General features: G+C 49.3%; 3 protein-coding genes across 3 annotated transcripts in view; all 3 read right to left on the bottom strand.

Moving 5' to 3' along the window:
• ccdc180 (coiled-coil domain containing 180) overlaps positions 1–4,626 on the bottom strand; it is a gene marked incomplete at both ends in the record, with an annotated part of 17,774 nt that extends 13,148 nt beyond the window's left edge. Inside the window, 12 exons of the mRNA XM_084439672.1 lie at positions 382–501; positions 722–810; positions 947–1,026; positions 1,546–1,665; positions 1,933–2,096; positions 2,464–2,559; positions 2,859–2,969; positions 3,078–3,206; positions 3,580–3,689; positions 3,991–4,079; positions 4,292–4,452; positions 4,567–4,626. Coding sequence (XP_084295798.1) covers positions 382–501; positions 722–810; positions 947–1,026; positions 1,546–1,665; positions 1,933–2,096; positions 2,464–2,559; positions 2,859–2,969; positions 3,078–3,206; positions 3,580–3,689; positions 3,991–4,079; positions 4,292–4,452; positions 4,567–4,626 — 1,329 coding nt within the window. The remainder of the gene's footprint in view (positions 1–381; positions 502–721; positions 811–946; positions 1,027–1,545; positions 1,666–1,932; positions 2,097–2,463; positions 2,560–2,858; positions 2,970–3,077; positions 3,207–3,579; positions 3,690–3,990; positions 4,080–4,291; positions 4,453–4,566) is intronic.
• A 510-nt stretch (positions 4,627–5,136) lies between these two features.
• card9 (caspase recruitment domain family, member 9) lies at positions 5,137–12,020 on the bottom strand (the record flags this gene model as incomplete). The annotated part of the gene is made up of 12 exons (XM_084439671.1): positions 5,137–5,221; positions 5,517–5,590; positions 5,846–5,973; positions 6,264–6,312; positions 6,826–7,014; positions 7,233–7,358; positions 8,058–8,366; positions 8,727–8,912; positions 9,040–9,201; positions 9,884–10,047; positions 10,548–10,685; positions 11,849–12,020. The coding sequence occupies 12 exons, from the start codon at positions 12,018–12,020 to the stop codon at positions 5,137–5,139; spliced, it is 1,782 nt and encodes a 593-aa protein (XP_084295797.1).
• Positions 12,021–12,876: 856 nt separating this feature from the next.
• snapc4 (small nuclear RNA activating complex, polypeptide 4) overlaps positions 12,877–17,500 on the bottom strand; it is a gene marked incomplete at its 5' end in the record, with an annotated part of 16,040 nt that continues 11,416 nt past the window's right edge. The window contains 3 exons of the mRNA XM_084439670.1: positions 12,877–13,135; positions 13,484–16,671; positions 17,180–17,207. Of these exons, the coding sequence (XP_084295796.1) occupies positions 13,070–13,135; positions 13,484–16,671; positions 17,180–17,207 (3,282 nt within the window). The 3' untranslated portion in view covers positions 12,877–13,069. The remainder of the gene's footprint in view (positions 13,136–13,483; positions 16,672–17,179; positions 17,208–17,500) is intronic.

The raw sequence follows: 17,500 nt of genomic DNA, 5'->3' as shown, positions 1-17,500 counted from the left end.
GATAGGACAAAGGGATAGGAGACAGGAGATAAGGACATAGGAGGCAGGGGATGGGAGATAGTGGATAGTAGACAGGAGATAAGGACATAGGAGGCAGGGGATGGGAGACAGGGAATAGGAGACAGGAGATAAGGACATAGGAGGCAGGGGATGGGAGATAGGGGACAGAAGACAGGAGATAGGAGACAGGGAAGAGGAGACCGGAGATAAGGACATAGGAGACAGGGGATAGGAGATAGGAGACAGGGTATAGGAGATAGGGGACAGGAGATAAAGACATAGACGCAGGAGATAGGAGACAGGAGAAAGGAGACAAATGACAGGAGGTTGGAGGTTTTAGTGGGGCAATAGAAGGGTGTAAAGACACTTTGACTAACTGACATCCATGGCTGCAAGGTGCTCCTCAGCCTGACTCTGGCATCGTCCAATCACAGGCAGGAACTCCGTGTTGACAATGGCTTGGACCTCCTCTGCCGACAGCCCATAGGTGGCTATCTCCTCCTGTGGGAACAAAGAATGCACAAGAAGTTATTAAGACGGGGCACACAGGAAGTGACAGGTCTGCTTCTGGTTGGAGGAAGGGGGAAAAAAGAGTTTTTTGTTTTGTTTAGTTTATTTGACAATTGAAAAAATAAAACCACAAGTGATAGTTTAAAAAGACAAGGATAACACAGTGTGGACCTTGATGTGATGACAGGTGAGCGTGGGGTAAACTGTTTACCTTGAAGTGGTCGACCTGGGACAGGCACTCCTGCCAGGTCAGCTCATAGAAGGAATGCAGCTTCTTCAATGAGTCGATGTGTATACAGTCTGGAGAAGACACACGATCATGACATACTGTAGGTTGGACAACCTCTTGCACATTGACAGGGATGGAACCAATATAGCTTCGTCTTACACAGGGGCCAGTACTGAGTAGTACTGTTCATTGGGAGCACCATCTTACCAATGCGTTGATTGACAGACGACAGAGAGTTGTACCAGTCAGTGACCCGTGACTTTGAACAATTTGGAGGGATCAGGCCACTGGAATGCAGAACACATCATTCAGAGTTCTCATTAGTTTCAGACCCAAATCTGGCTAAATTTCACATGAGCGCTGGCCTCCAAGTACTGCTGTCTAAATGGGCCAACACCAACGTTGGATTGGTGTGCCATGTTTGTTGTTGATTGTTGGCCTTGGTTGGATTGATTTTTTGTTGGTGAACAAGCTGAATTTTAAACTTCCAACATTCTACAGTAACAACAACTGCCAACTTTAGAATGTTGGGTGTTGGGAGTTGGTTGGCGTTGGTTGGGGCGGTGTGCAGTCATTATGAGACTATTCTGATGAAGGCCTTTGTGTGGGCCTAAACGTCACAAAGCTTCTTTCAAACTAATAAGAAAATAATATGATGCACATTTTAATGGCGATAGAGCATCCCAACCTTTCTTCTAAGAGAGACTGTTCACCTATGAAGGCCACATAATACAGTGGCTCACAGGAGCACAGGACACTGTAGGATGGTGTAGAAGCCTGTAGGGTCATGTACTGTGGCGTCCCACCTGACTGACTGGAGGACAGTGCAGCGTTGCTCGCTGTAGGTCAGCTGCTCGGCCCTCATGGTCTCCAGGGCTGTCTGGACATCCCGGGGCTTCTGGATCGGGGGGCTGCCCATGAAATCACTGAAGGGAAGGGGTCAGTACATCAGCTAATACAGCCTAGAGAAAGAATGATACAGATATACTGTGGTAGCAGCGGCTTCTTACCACACACGTTAAGGTGTACAGTATAGATAGATATCACATACCATCTCCTGCATACAATTAACACAAGTCCAGTTCAATGTCCCTGTAAACAGTCCTACTGAACCTCCTCTCTGTGAGGGGTCGCGATAAAACCAAACAGAGACAATGACAACAGCAGAGACGCCATCACGCTCTGGGTCGTACTTGAATCGGGTGACCACCTCCAGGACCCTGACCCTCCTCCAGTCCTGCAGCTGGTCCTCCCAGCGCAGACGGTGGCACAGCTCCTTCTGCAGGTCCTGCTCCATCAGGTGCAGGAACAGCTTGGCTATGGCCCGCCGGTTGGCCAGCAGAGCCTGGTTGATCATCTGGGGATGACACACTCACGGTTCTAGTCTGTCTGCAGGTTAGGGTTCTCAGAGTTCTCGTATGTCTGCAGATTAGGGTTCTCGGAGTTCTCGTATGTCTGCAGATTAGGTTTCTCAGGGTTCTAGTCGGTCTAGAGTTCTGGGGGAGAACACTCTTTTTTGGTTCCTGTTAGAGATTTTTATTAGTGAAATGGTTCGACCTAGAACCAAAAAGGGTTCTGGCAACTGAAGAACCCATTATGGTTCTAGGTAGTAGCTTTTAGTGTAGTGTCTATAGTTGACTGTTCTCTACAGAGGCGAGGGTTCTATTCTGTCTACAGGTGAGGATAGGGTTTAGAATCATGTCCCGTCAGAGAGACAGTCCTACCATGGCTTCCTGGTGGATCAGGCGGTGAACATCTGAAGGCATCACATAGCTGATCTTCTCCAGCAGTCCTGTGTATTTCCTCAGTAGCGCTGCGATCTAGACTCCAGGGACAGTCATGTTCACTATTGGTAAGACATCGTGTCCATAACACACATTTAAATAATGAATTTATGTCACATACATAGAAATACAAAACACTAACAATGCCGTCAGACATTAGGAGTCAGTCAGTTACATAAGTACCTCCTGTAGTTGGCAATCACATTGTTACATACAGTACATACAAGATGATGACAATGACAGGTCAAAAGGACACAGTAGCCTATTTCATGGGTAGACATATACACACACACATACAAACACACACACAAACACACACACACACACAGCCTCACCATAGCTGTTCTCTCAGATTCGTACTGCGTCAGGGTGTTGTCCAGCTCTCTGATCCAGCTCCTTCTCGTCTCTGACTCCTCCCTCACTTTGTCCCACAGATCATGGAACTCCTGCAGATAACTCTCCGTTAAGTCAGCTGACCAACTCTGGTTGTTGTTGTTGTTGTTGTTGTGGTTATGGTGGTGGTCGTGGTTGTTGTTGAGAGGTGTTTTTCTCACCTGCAGAGTGAACTTCTCCAGATCAGACAGGCTGTCTATCCTCTGCATGTGTCTCTCCCGGTTCTGGTCGTACACTGAGAGCTGGAGCAGCAGGTCCTGGCCTGTTTTTCTGAATAAAGCCTCGTACTCCTGACAGCAAGAAGACATGGCATCATCACCACAGACCAGCAGAGAGAATACATGCAGCATTATCACCACTCATTTGCAACGATTAGATTCTTGTATAATATATGATTGTGTGAGTGCTCCCTCTGTGTGACTGTGCATTGGGTTAATGTCAGAGGGATTAGGGTCTCTGACGTTAAGACAGTAGCAGGTTGAGCACAACTAGGTCTTGTTGTCAGGGTTCAAGGGTCAAGGTTAGGGCTGTATCAGGCTGTCATGGTGAAGCCTTTCTGGGTTAGGTGTCAGGGGTGAGTGTTAGGGCTGTATCGGGTTGTCATGGTGAATCCCTTCTGGGTTAGAGGTTAGGGGTGAACGTTAGGGTTAGTGTTAGCCGTACCCGGCTGAGCACGGTCAGGTCTTGCTGCAGCTGGGTCACGGCCTCGTGGTGGTTCCTCTGTTTCTTCTCCGTCAGTCTCTGGATGATGTCAGAACCGGGCCCGGTCGCCTCTGAGGGGAGTAGGGGGCACGTCAGAACAACATAAAACAGGCGTAACTTGCCTAAGATCTTAGCCTTTATTAGATTTATTTAGATGGCCTACATTAAAATAGACCATTGCTGCATCCTACGCATAACAAGTGAAGACCATCCAATCAGATTGTATGGTATGCAATGATGAGTCCTGTAGGCTGAGTTCGAAATATATCTCAATGAAACCTTGGATATCTGTGGTCAGAGTGTGTGTGTGTGTGTGTGTGTGTGTGTGTGTGTGTGTGTGTGTGTGTGTGTGTGTGTGTGTGTACTACTTGCCAACAATATCAGGTAGGCCTCGTATCTCCTCCTCATCCGTCTGCTCATCGCTATTATGGCAGGGCCTGACACCGGAGAAAAGCTGGTCCCTGGAGGGTCTCACACACGCACACACAAAACCATCAATATCATTATTGTCACTACTATGTGTCTGCCGGGGTCCAACAATGCTCATGAGAATCATGAGAATTAAGCGCATGATGTATCTGAACAAAGAATGAATGTTATATTTAAATTGCTTGCAGAGTTGTGTGTGCTTGTGTATGTGTGTGTGTGTGTGTGTGTGTGTGTGTGTGTGTACCTCGTCATGTCGTCTGAGTCCAGCTTGGTACCAGTGTGGGTCCTGCTCCACTGTTGCGGCCCATAGTTGCGGCCACGGTGAGACTCTCCGCTGTCAGGGAGGAACCCTTCCTTCACATCACGTCTCTGCCGAGTGGCATGCAGCGACCTTGACAGCTGCACCTAAATGAGTGGAAATTGACTCAATACATAATAGCCCACAGTGGGTGTAAAGGACACATTGCAACTCAAACAAACATTAATACTATATGTATTTTCATCTTTTCGGCAGCATACCTGAGCATCAAACATCTGGCGATAGACCTTCCCACTAGGAATGACTCGAGTTTCGGCCATAGTGATTCTCCTGTAGGATCGTAGGCTACGTCCTCACGGATTAGCAAAAGTGGCTAATGTTAGCTAGTTTCAAACTATAGTCAGATAGCATTGTTGCCCAATTGCCTACTTTGTATATAGCTTGTATATAGTTAGTTCCTTCATCTTTGTTTGATATTTTGTGTAGATAACGGGTAATGATAGCCAACTAATTAGCCTGAACTTCTTCGATGTTTGAAAACACAGCGCGCTGCGTCCAACCGTTGCTATGACAACAGGCACCACCCACCTACATGGTCCCTAGCATCTCCTGATTAACATGTTTATAATATATGGCCCCTTGCCAGGTTTAAAGAGCTGGACACACACCAATGCAAACAAAGTTTCATTTAGTAGTTTATTAACAATGAGACAGAGGTCATAAAAACATACAGTATAGTAACTTGTATTTCAGGTGGCTGTCAGAGCAGGATGATCTTAGCCAAGATGTCCCCCATCCTTCCGCCCTATCTGCCTCTCATCGACGTCCAGTCACATCCCGTCCCAGTCCGTCGTATCACTCCCACTGCTGTCGTCAAGGTGAGGGGGTGGCAGCTCCTGGCTGTGGCCCTTCGCTCTGAGGGCACGTTTCCTAATAAGAAAGACAGTACACAACAGTGTCAAACAACCCAGTCATCCTCTCTACCAAACCCCTCACCCACAAGCCGGGTATACTAGCCTGGTTTACATGCTGTTTTTTCTGACAAGAGTGATGGAACAGATCGTCAATCTGGTAAACCAGGTCACTGCACCCACACAACAGAAACTGTTTCACCACTTTTGTCAGGAAAAACAACATGTAAGTGGAATTTTAACTTGAACTAGAATATTTGTTGGTGTTTTCTACGGGCCGAGGATGGAACACTGCTCACTTCCGGTAGTAGAAGTTACACCTCACTCGTGGTTGGCTAGGAAACGGAAGCTCCTCCTCCAAGTGAGCCCTGTCCTGTCACACACACAACAACAACATAATCATCGCTGTCATCGTCGTCGTCGTCATCATCATCATCATCATCATCACACATACACACACACACACACACACACACACACACACACACACACACACAGAGTCAACATCGCTTTCACTCACAGGCACACACACACACACACACACACACACACACACACACACATTAATTACAGAAGGCATGCCAACAACATCACATTTCAGCATCACATTAATGTTTTACTGTCTTACTGCTGAGTCAGCCTGCTCTCTGGCTCCCCCTGCAGGGCTCTGGTGGTCTTGCAGGGTGACGTTCTTACTGTTCTCCACTGAGGTTCCCCTGAGCAGGTCATCGCTGGGCAATTCCTCGCTGCTGGCTGCTGAAACACAGGACAGCATCTTTATAAGGTTTCTAATTCTATTAGAAGTTAACTGATAATGGCTCTAGTAATGACAAACTAATGAAGCAGATGAAAGACCAGGGCAGACAGCAGGTTGCGCACTAGATTAGGCAGTCCTTTCCTCGCTGTTCCTTCAATCAATCAATCAATCAATCAATCAATCAATCAATCAATCAATCAACCAATCAATCAATCAATCAATCAATCAATCAATCAATCAATCAATCAATCACAATTCATTCTCTATTGGTGATTGGAATACTGCTTGCCTTTGCTGAACTTCTGCCTGCTCTCCTCTTCACTTGTGGTCTGGCTTCCCTGGGAGGGAGAACACACACACACACACACACACAGTACATACATACATACATACACACACATACATAACACACACACACACACACACACACACACACACACGGTATGACAGTTGGTACAAGGTGAAACAGAAACTGGTCTCTCCATAGCGTGAGAATACAGAAAACTCATTATAATGACTGGTGAAAGAGGGAACAAAAAAACAAAAGGTCAACAGGAAGTTCATTGAGTCAAAAGAGTTTTATACTAAATGTCACAATAAAAGTATTGTTTGGATCAAATGAGTGTATGATCCCTATTTCAGTTTAATCTACAACCTGGAGTGTTATCTGTATAAAACATATGACCATGTAACAGCTTTGAATGAACAAAGCCCCAACAGACAAGAGAAATCTCTGAAGCTTAAGTAGGCACAACATATACTGGTGTGAACGCGGTTAAAATGCTAAAACTGAAAAAATTCTAATCTTGATCCAATCTATAACAAAGCAGGGGTGGGGGACTCATCCTGACGTCGTGATTGGAGCAGGTGCGCCTGCGGAGGCGTGTCTCCAGGGCCAGGACCTCCCCCTCCCGCCGGAACAGCTGCACCTGCAGCTCGTCGCAGCGCTCCCCCAGCTCACGGATCTGTCTGCGGTACTGGTCCTTCTCCAGGAGGTTCCGGCAGTTCTCCTGGTGGCACTCGTCTCTGGCGGCCATGGCCTGCGGGAGATAACGGCACCGTGAGACACATCTGGGCACACCTGGACACACCTGGACACACCTAGATGCACCTAGACATAGAATGACACACACCTGGGCACATGATACACCTCGATAAACCAGTGTTGTGTGTATTCGCGCCATTCTGCGGACGAAGTTCCTTATGAAAGAGTAACATCATTAGAACTGAATTGTACAGAACTAGTGTAGGTGGTTACCTTGTTTCTCTCAGTCATCACCTCCTCCAGCTGCTTCAGGATATCCTCCATCCTCTGGCAGTACATCTTAGTGTCCTTCTTCAACGTGGTGCACTTGAGCTCCAGCAGCTCCTTCTCCTCCCAGCACTGCCAGAACACAACGCAACCAGAATCAACCATTACATTACAGTCATTTAGCAGACACTTTTATCCAAAGCGATTAACAATAATTGCATTTAACGTAGGAAAAGTCAATGTACAGTACTACTACTGGCCAGAACTCACAAGTGCATCTTCTTTCTAAAACAAGTGACTAAGAGCATAATCTAGTGCTGATGGCAAAGTGCAAGAATAGCAATCTAAAACCAGAGCCTGAACTCAACTCAGGGGAGCACAGTTATCCCCGCCCAAGACAACCACCAACAAGACCACTGACAGAAATATATACACTGAATTCATCACCAGACAGAAGATTTCTGTTTTGGGCTATTATACTATATATCAAGGTGTATTTGACTGTTTTGTTGAGGTATGCTGTTCTGTGCGGTACTGTACAGTAATATGTTGGGTTATAGTAGAGTGTGTTGGCGTATGTTTGTGCTGTGTTTGACTATAGTAGAGTGTGTTGGGGTATGTTGAGCTGTGCACAGTTTCGGGGTGTTTTGTGCTGTGCGGTTCTGGGGTGTGCGTTGCGTTGTGCGGTTTCGGTGTGTGTTACGTGGTGCGGTTTCAGGGTGTGTGTTGCATTGTGCTGTTTCGGAGTGTGTGTTGCGTTGTGCGGTTGCAGGGTGTGTGCTGCGTTGTGCTGTTTTGGGGTGTGTGTCGCGTTGTGCGGTTCTGGTGTACCCTGTCTCTCTGTTCCTGAGCGAGGCGCAGCTCTGTCCTCAAGCTGTAGATCTTGCTGAGATGTTCCTGGTCATCGTCGACCCTCGGACCCTTGTCCTTCAGACACGCCTGTCTCCTCGGATCCCGGCCCTCCGGACCCCCCCGGACCTCCCCGGGTTTCTGCTCCTGGTCCCCAGTCTGCTGGGGCTCCCGGCCCCCTTCCTTCCCCCGGCCCTCCAGAGCCTCAGCCAGAGGAACGCCGGGGTCCTCCTGGTCCCCCGGGCCCCCAGCACGACTCGGGGGTTGGGCAGACTGGGCTGGGGGGTTCCTCTACAGTCACACAAATACATAGTCAGCAGGACGGGGAAAGGGGGTTGAGAATGGGACAGAGGTGTACAGTATCTCCGGAGAGAAGGGCGGGGTCTGGGCTATGGTGTGAGGAGCACTTAATTTCTTAGGGATCCCAAATATGATGATCTACAGACGCAGAACTTATTAACAATTGATCAATTCTGTGGTTATGCAGCAGCTAACAACTGGCTAAGGTTAGGGTGAGGGTTTAGTGGATGGTTTGTTGAATATACTGTAAGTTCACTATAGTGGGTTGTGGATCAATCCACCTGCTGGTTGGGGGGGCTTTTTGAATGTTGTGAGTATGGAGGGAGCAGCCTGGTATTTTGACCCGTGTACCTGGGGTTGTACCTGGATCTCCAGCTCCTGCAGGCCGGTGGAGAGCAGGTGGTTCTGGTACTGGAGCTGCCTCAGTGAATCTGGGCCGTGCCACCGCTCCATGGCGTTCTTCAGGGTCATGGTTCGCCTGTGCTGGATCTGAGAGTTGCTCTCTGCCTTCATCAGGCTGTGCTTCAGCCTCTCGATCTAAAGAAGAGGAAAAGAGAAGAGAAACTTCTAGTGGTCCAGCCTCTCACCTCTGGTCTGCCTCAGGTCAGGCTTGTTGGGTTAGGGTGAGGGTCAGAGGTCAGGGGGTCAGCGCTAGTAGCCTCACCTCCAGCTGCAGGTCTCTGCTGGCCATGAGGGCGCCGTTCTTCTCCTCGCTCAGCTTAGTGATCTGCAGCATCAGGCTGTAGTTGTCGTCCTTCAGGTGACGAAGCTCCTCCAGCAGACGTTCCCTCTCCTCCCTCAGCCGCTGCAGCCTCTCCTGCTGGGTCTGCAGCCAATCAATCAATTAATCAAACAATCAACCAACTGAACAATCAATCAACCAATCAATCAATCAATCAACCAACTGAACAATCAATCAACCACCAATCAATCAATCAACCAACTGAACAATCAATCAACCAATCAATCAATCAACCAACTGCACAATCAACCAATCAACCAATCAACCAATCAACCAATCAATCAATCAGTCAATCAACAATTCCAATCAATCAATCAATCCACAAATTCAATCAATCAATCAACCTATCAATCAACCACCTGATTAATTAATCAATCAACCAATTCAATCTATCAGTCTTGGACTTACACAACTTTAATGTCCTTAAAGAGGCAATTTGTTGTACAGTACACATTAAAAACACATAGACATATAGACACAAAGACATAAAATCACAACAAAAACAACAGTAATACAAATCATCTATAGCAGCCATCGTACAGCAAATATCATCACAGTTCAGTTCAGGTAAAGTGCATGTCAATTCGCTGATCAATTCATCAATCAACCAACCGATAAAACTTTATTCACACAGCACCTCTCATACAAACAATAGAATGCAATCCAACTTGTAATAGTAGAAATAAAAACAACTAAAACGCGACCCCTCTTCCTGTGTTGACAGAGTTCCTGTGGAAGTGATCCCCGCCCCCCCCCCGTCTCATACCTGTCGCTCTCTCTCCTTGAGGTGCTGCTGGCGGGCTGCGTCCTGGAGGCCGGCCACCGCCGCCGCCGCCTCCTGCCTGCGCCGCCTCTCCTCCGCCAGGCCGTTCTGCAGACGCGTCACCTCCGACATCAGGAACTGGGTCAGCCCCGACTCCCCCACCGTGTCTGTCAGACACGCACAGATCACGAGTCACTGGACGACGCCCCCACAGTGTCTGTCATAGACACAGATCACATAGTCACTGTACAACTCCCCTACAGTGTCCGTCATAGATACAGATCACATAGAGTCACTGTACAACTCCCCCACAGTGTCTGTCATACACACACGGATCACATAGTTACAACTCCTCCCCCGTGTCTATCATAAACACACAGATCACATAGTTACTGTACAACTCCATCACTGTCTATCATACACACACAGATCACATACTGTACAGTCACAGTCACATAATTACACCGCCATTGCATCACCTGACATTACATACAAACACAAGCATGAATAAATCATGTATCACATTACACACCCTCACACACCACCACATACAGTATACAGCTACATACTGTAGTTATCTCTGTGAATACCTAGAGGATACACATGTAAGTATGTAACTGTCTGGCTGCAGGGATTAGTGGGAGCATGCTGCTCTCTGACTACCCACCGACCAGGATGGAAAAGGCTCTGGCCGGCTCCTTGCCGGTGATCTTGCGGTACAGATGAGGATAGTCCAGCTCCAGACTCTCCAGGAAGGCCACATGACCCTTGACCCCAGTCCTCTGTAGAAGATCCAGCAGGGCACCTGAGGAGATGAAGACGAGGCCTTAGACACCCTAACATCTGAGAGAGACCAGGACTGAGGAGAGACCAAGACTTAGGAGAGGTCAGGGTGTAGGAGAGGCCAGGACTGAGGAGAGACCAAGACTTAGGAGAGGTCAGGGTGTAGGAGAGGCCAGGACTGAGGAGAGACCAAGACTTAGGAGAGGTCAGGGTGTAGGAGAGGCCAGGACTGAGGAGAGACCATGGCTTTGTAGAGATCTGAGAGAGACCCAGTACTTTTGTGTTATACATGCTTAAATATACATGCTGTATGTGCCACAAAGACAACCCCTGCTTGTCTTTGGCGCACATACAGCATGTATATTAAGAAAAACTAGACTTGAGTGAAATCAAGACCATCACAGAGGTGACAGGTTCACTTTGCCATCAGCTGAAATACAGTAGGAACCTGGTTTATTTCCCTGATTAGATTGCAACAAGCCAGAGGTGAGCCAAATGCAGTTGCTAGTTGCTTACTAAAACACAGCTGTTAGTTACTTACCATCTAATCTACTTACTATCTAACGGACATGTCCACGGACGGAATATATGTATATTAATCCATGCTTTATACTAGATTTGATTCGCCATCAGCTGAAATAGGAGCCTGGTTTATGAAGGTGTGTGTGTGTATGTGTGTGTGTGTCTGCCTTCCTGCAGGTGTAAGCAGTGCAAGGTCACAGAGAATACAAAACAGATAGGACATTTCACTTATGTAGCATGAGACTAATAAACTTGACTTTGGGGAGGTGTAGCAGACAGGAGGCAATATTTGAGGTGGAAGCATACCTTTATGAGCATAAAGGCAAAGTTGGTAGTACAGTACGCCCAGAATTATGTGAATGGGACACTTATTCACTAAGATTTGAGCTCACACCTTGTTTATTCGCCATTATAAATGTTAAAACTATTATTAAGTATAAAACACACTGTTAGTTACAGTCTAACAGACTGTATAATGTATATAACAGTATATAACATATAATGTATATAATGTATATATATATATATGTATATAACAGTATATAACATATAACAGTACTGTGTAATGTCTACGGGTGGAACACATTTAAATATACAGAGATCCACTAGATTCGATAAGATTAGATCGCCTTTTTTTGCTCCCAAATGTGCTTTTGCTCTTACCTACTCTGCGCCTGCGGAGCACCAGGCTGGGGTCGTTGAAGATCTGCTCCTCATCCTCGCTGCTCAGCACCCTGCACTGGCGCAGGTACGGCGTGATGCGCGACGGCTCGATGGTCTTGATTAGCAGCAGCCGGTAGTCCTCCAGCTGCTGCCAACACTCCTCGTCCTCCATCACAACTGACACTGACTAGGCAACACGCACACATAAACACGCACACTCAGGCAAACGCACTCTAAGATCACTGGTGTTGACTACACTCACACGCAAGACTGGGAAATATACTCTGGCTAGGCAACACACTAGATAACACGAAGACACACAAATACTGTACATACTGTACTCCAAGATCACTGATGACTACACTAAAACACAATCTAAACGAATGCCAGACACACATACGTTGGACAGCAGTAATTAGACACACAAGTTCCAAGATCACTGCTAACACTTACACACACTCTAAAAGAACACTCAAAACTGCACAACATAAGCAGTATGCGAACTGGAAAAGCGCTTACTAGACACTCACTGGGCCACACAGCGGGCGGTCTTACCTGGGCACCGTCTGGTAGCAGGACCTTCTCTCTCAGAGCTCTCCGTCTCCACATCAGATGAAGCAATAGAGGGATGCCTAAACCTGGAGGTTCTTCTGCTTTCTGCCACAGGGACACTTCCTCTTTGGAAACATTTATTTCAGCTTTTCTGTTTCCTCCGTTTCATCACTCATGTCAGGCATGGGGCAATGAGGAACTCAATATCAAGACAATGCCTTTTAATCAATACTGGCTGGAGTAGCTTGTGTGAGTGCGCGTGTGTGAGTGAGAGACAGATGGAGGGAGGGAAAGGGAGCTGGAGAGGGAGAAAGAGAGGTGGATGGTAGAGCTATGAGTGTACAACACAGACGAATCTAGCCTTTGAGTCTAGGGCTAGGGATTGGTTTATATCATGGCCAGAATCATTTCAAAAATGGTTGATGATTTATTTAAAATAAAATAAACATTAACATTATATCTTTCTCTTTTTACAAATGATACAAAACAGACAAATGTGACAATACCACAACAACACTAAAACTAAAACACTGGCTTTTCTCCTTCACATGGCTGTGACAAATCAGGTTCAATTAAAAATGTTTGAACTCGTGATGATTTAACAAAGCAGAACCTAAGGAATGTGTACTGAGGGGGCTGAGAACACAGTAGAGCCTCCTGAATCTTGCATCAGCTCCCGAGGCCGCTGTAGTGGGTGGCAGGGGCGCCTGTTCCGTCTGTTTTCAGCCGGGAACTCTGGGTAGAGAGCAGAGGGGACACACAAGCTTGTATCAGCTGTTCAGGGACAGCGAGGAGGAGGTCATCAGTCATCAACAGTAGGGGTTAGGGCAGGTGGTAGTTTAGGTTACTAGGGGTGACAGCTGGGTGAGTATGGGTGGAAGTTGGTAGTAAGGGTTTGGTGGTTGTGCTAGCTATATATATAATAATATATATATATAATGTATGTGTAATATGTATATTTCTGTATGTATGCTGGAACTGCTGCCTCCGCGACCCGGCCCCGGATAAGCGGATGACGATGGATGGATGGATGTATATATATACTGGTTATGTTAATGGTGGTGGTAGAGGTAGGCTTCTTACCTGCATTGCTGATGGTAGTTTGAACACTAACTCTTCACCTCGCCACTCCCACATCTCCCGGTCCTCGAATTCGTCTTCTGGAGAGCCTAACTTGTTTGGGTTGATGGTGGCGAGGAAGGCAGGCAGGGTGTAGCAGGACAGGAAGCGCGCCTTGAGCATCGCGTACGCGGGGTTGCGGCCGAAGCGCTCAGCCACCACTTGTCTGATGGCGGCCACCCGCTCGTCCTCACTGGCGGCCTGCTCCTCCGGGGTCAGCAGCTGCAGGGCCCTGGAGGTCAGGGCCTTCTTGCACCTCAGCAGGACCGACAGGGAGGCCAGACTGGTGGAGAAAGGGGCCAGGTAAGGCAAGGCCACCTCCGCGCCTGGGACCTCCACGCCTGCCTTGCCGGCCTGCCACTCTCTCTCCACCTGGGACGGCTCCTTCAGAAACATCATGCTGGGGTCCATGAAGTGCATCTTGGCGCTGAGAGGCTCGACTTGGACTCCCTCGTTGATGGCTGTGGGGGGGGCAGATCCTGTGGGGACTTGCCTAAGGATGAGCCCGGTTCCAGGGGAAGCTTGCCTAAGGATGGGCCCTGCTCCTGGGGAAGCTTGCCTAAGGATGGGCCTTGCACCCGGGGAAGCTTGCCTAAGGATGGGCCCTGCTCCTGGGGAAGCTTGCCTGAGGATCAGACTTGATCCTGGAGGACCGTGCCTGAGGATGGGACCTACTCCTGGGGGAAGGGTCCCTGGTTGCTGGGCAAGGAGGATGTAGGAGGGAGGTGGGCCAGGTAGTGGCTGTTGTTGGGGGGGCCCAATGAGGGTATAATTGAGGGGCCCAGAGCTAGGATGTTGTTGGGGTTGCCCAAAAGGAGCAGAACTAGAGGGTCCAATGACAGTGTTCACAGGGACAGCGAGGACACGGGGCGTGGAAAGGCACTGAAGGAACTCGGCAGGGTTAGCGGAGAGTTTGGGAGCTGCATCGGGATTGGTGAGGAATGTCTGACGACCGGGGTTTGGATTGGTGGAAAGAGTAGCAGCTGAAGCGGGATTGGTGGAGGTTGTCCGCGGGTTGACGTTTGGATCGGTGGAGATTGTCTGAGCGGTGTGAGGATTGGTCGGTATGGTGTGAGGTTTGGAGCTGGGGTTGAGGGACACTGTCTGGGGGTTGGGGTTTGAGAGGGTGGACGGTGTCTGAGGTTTGGTGTTGAGGTCGGCCTGCTGGCTGAGGACAGGCAGTGGAACGGCACCATTAGCAGATAGTTTAATGTCCAGGGGACACAGATAAGACCCTGACACCTGGACAACGCCACCCAGTGGCACTAGCCCCTTCGCGGTTAACATCCAGGCTGTTGTCTGAGGTGGCAGAATCACCTGAGAGAGATTACCGATCGGACGATCTGGATCTGGAGGGTTCTGTGTGCGGGCTTTCTTGCGCCTGGGAGCCTTGGCTTTCGCAGACGGCCGACGGGTACGTTTCTGGGTCAAGGGCTTGTTGGAGGGTCCTGGAGTCGTCTTATCCGTCCTCTTGGAAGCTTCCATGAGGGCCCTGGCCTTCTCAGTCGGTCGACGAATACGTTTCTGGACCGAGGGGCTGTCGGGGGGTCCTGGACCCACACCAGCACCCCCAGGACACACACTGATTGCCCCGGGAGATGGCTGAACGGAGCAGGCGGGGGGTAGAAGGGAAGAGAGGGTGGGTGTGGGGTCCGGCGTAGGAGTGGAGGACAAGCTGGGGTTTGAGACGTGGTTAGGGGTAGGTTGGGAGGAGGGGGTAGGGATGGAGGTTTGGGAAGACGGGTTAGGGCTGGGAGTGGAGGACAAACTGGAGTTTGAGACGTGTTTAGAGGTTGATTGGGAGGGGGTAGGGGTAGGGATGGAGGTTTTGGAAGGCGGGTTAGGGCTGGGAATGGAAGACAAATTGACGTTTGAGACGTGGCTAGGGGTAGGTTGGGAGGAGGGGGTAGCGGTAGGAGTGGAGGTTTTGGAAGACGGGGTAGGGGCAGGAGGTTTTGGAAGATGGGGTAGGGTTAGGAGTGTGGATGGGGGGTGGGGTGTTGGGGTAGAGATCAGAGATACAGGTTGGCCTGGGAAGGAGGTAGGGGCGGATGTTTTGGTAGACGGGGTAGGGGAAGGAGATTTTGGAAGATGGCGTAGGGGCAGGAGTGTGGAAGGGGGGTGGGGGGTGGGGGTAGAGATCAGAGATACAGGTTGGCCTGGGAGGGAGGTAGGGGCGGATGTTTTGCAAGACAGGATAGGGGCAGGAGATTTTGGAAGATGGGGTAGGGGCAGGAGTGTGGAAGGGGGGTGGGGGGTGGGGGTAGAGATCAGAGATACAGGTTGGCCTGGGAAGGAGGTAGGGGTGGATGTTTTGGAAGACGGGGTAGGGGCAGGAGATTTTGGAAGATGAGGTAGGGGCAGGAGTGTGGAAGGGGGGTGGGGGGTGGGGGTAGAGATCAGAGATACAGGTTGGCCTGGGAAGGAGGTATGGGCAGATGTTTTGGAAGATGGGGTAGGGGCAGGAGATTTTGGAAGATGGGGTAGGGGCAGGGGTGTAGAAGGGGGGTGGGGGGTGGGGGTAGAGATCAGAGATACAGGTTGGCCTGGGAAGGAGGTATGGGCAGATGTTTTGGAAGACGGGGTAGGGGCAGGAGATTTTGGAAGATGGGGTAGGGGCAGGAGTGTAGAAGGGGGGTGGGGGGTGGGGGTAGAGATCAGAGATACAGGTTGGCCTGGGAAGGAGGTATGGGCAGATGTTTTGGAAGACGGGGTAGGGGCAGGAGATTTTGGAAGATGGGGTAGGGGCAGGAGTGTGGAAGGGGGGTGGGGGGTGGGGGTAGAGATCAGAGATACAGGTTGGCCTGGGAGGGAGAACACCATGGGAGGGGCAGGCAGGGCCAAGGTGGGGGACAGATGCTGCTGAACAGGGGCCATGACAAAGCAGACGCCCGGATGTCCAGGGAGTTGGACAGGAAAAGGGGAGGCCCGGACAGGAAGTCCGGTTCCTCGGACAGGAAGCGAGTGGGCTTGTAAAGGAAGTCCCGGGCCTTGTACCATGGGCTGTGCAGTGAAGAGGGGTTGAGGGACCATGGCGAAGGGTGTGGCCGGCGGGGCTTGTGCTCTGCCCCTCGCCGCCTGCATATCACTCTGCTGCTTTTGGTCCCTGATCTGTTTCAGCCAGTTAGCCACCGAAATGCGGGAGACCAGCTCTGGAACACACGCACACGCACACACGCACACACACACACACACACACACGCACACACACACAGTCAGCCTCAACCCTACACCCATAACGATCATCCGTTTGAGCTTCACCTACCGACCGTCTGGAGATTTCTATATTCCAAGATAAAGTGCCGGCGAGAATGGCCGCTAACAAACCTACGCCTACTGCTCAGCTGAACAAACCTACACCCTAAAGACTTTGGATTGGTTCAAACCTGAACAAACCTACGCCCTAAAGACTTTGGATTGGTTCAAACCTGAACAAACCTACGCCCTAAATACTTGGTTTGGTTCTGCAGTGCAGGTTTTTTCAATTCTCTAATGGTTTCCACCCAGTTTTAGCAACAAAAGCTGGGAGAATGTCCTCAGTTTCTAGTTGAGCGAAGAGTTTGGAGACTGACTTGAGTCTTAATATCTGAACCTATCGATGTACAGGTATGTCCATCACACACAGAGAGTAGATCCAGAGTCACCAGTTGGTTGACTTACCTGACTTGGGAGTCACGGTGCGCACCACCTGAAACAGACATCACATGATCAGTGGAGAAATCAAAATGATGATCCTTTAATAGTTGCATGATGGGTAGTCTCAACGCCAGACCCATGAGAGTTCTTTCGCTGATACACTACGTAACACTACGTAAGCTACACTAACTACGTTACTGCATGCTGCAGATCTCTCTATGAATCTGGGACACTTCATGCAAAAATCTGGTGCTCAAATCAAGGCAATTCCTTAGTATCAAAGGAACCCTTGTGACACTATCAATTAGTAACGACTTTTCCGATCAGGCGTTCCCACTCAGAAAT

Source organism: Borostomias antarcticus (assembly GCF_949987555.1).
Source record: "Borostomias antarcticus genome assembly, chromosome: 6".
Classification (NCBI taxonomy): Eukaryota; Metazoa; Chordata; class Actinopteri; order Stomiiformes; family Stomiidae; genus Borostomias; species Borostomias antarcticus.
This window is presented reverse-complemented; position numbering and strand designations above follow the sequence as displayed.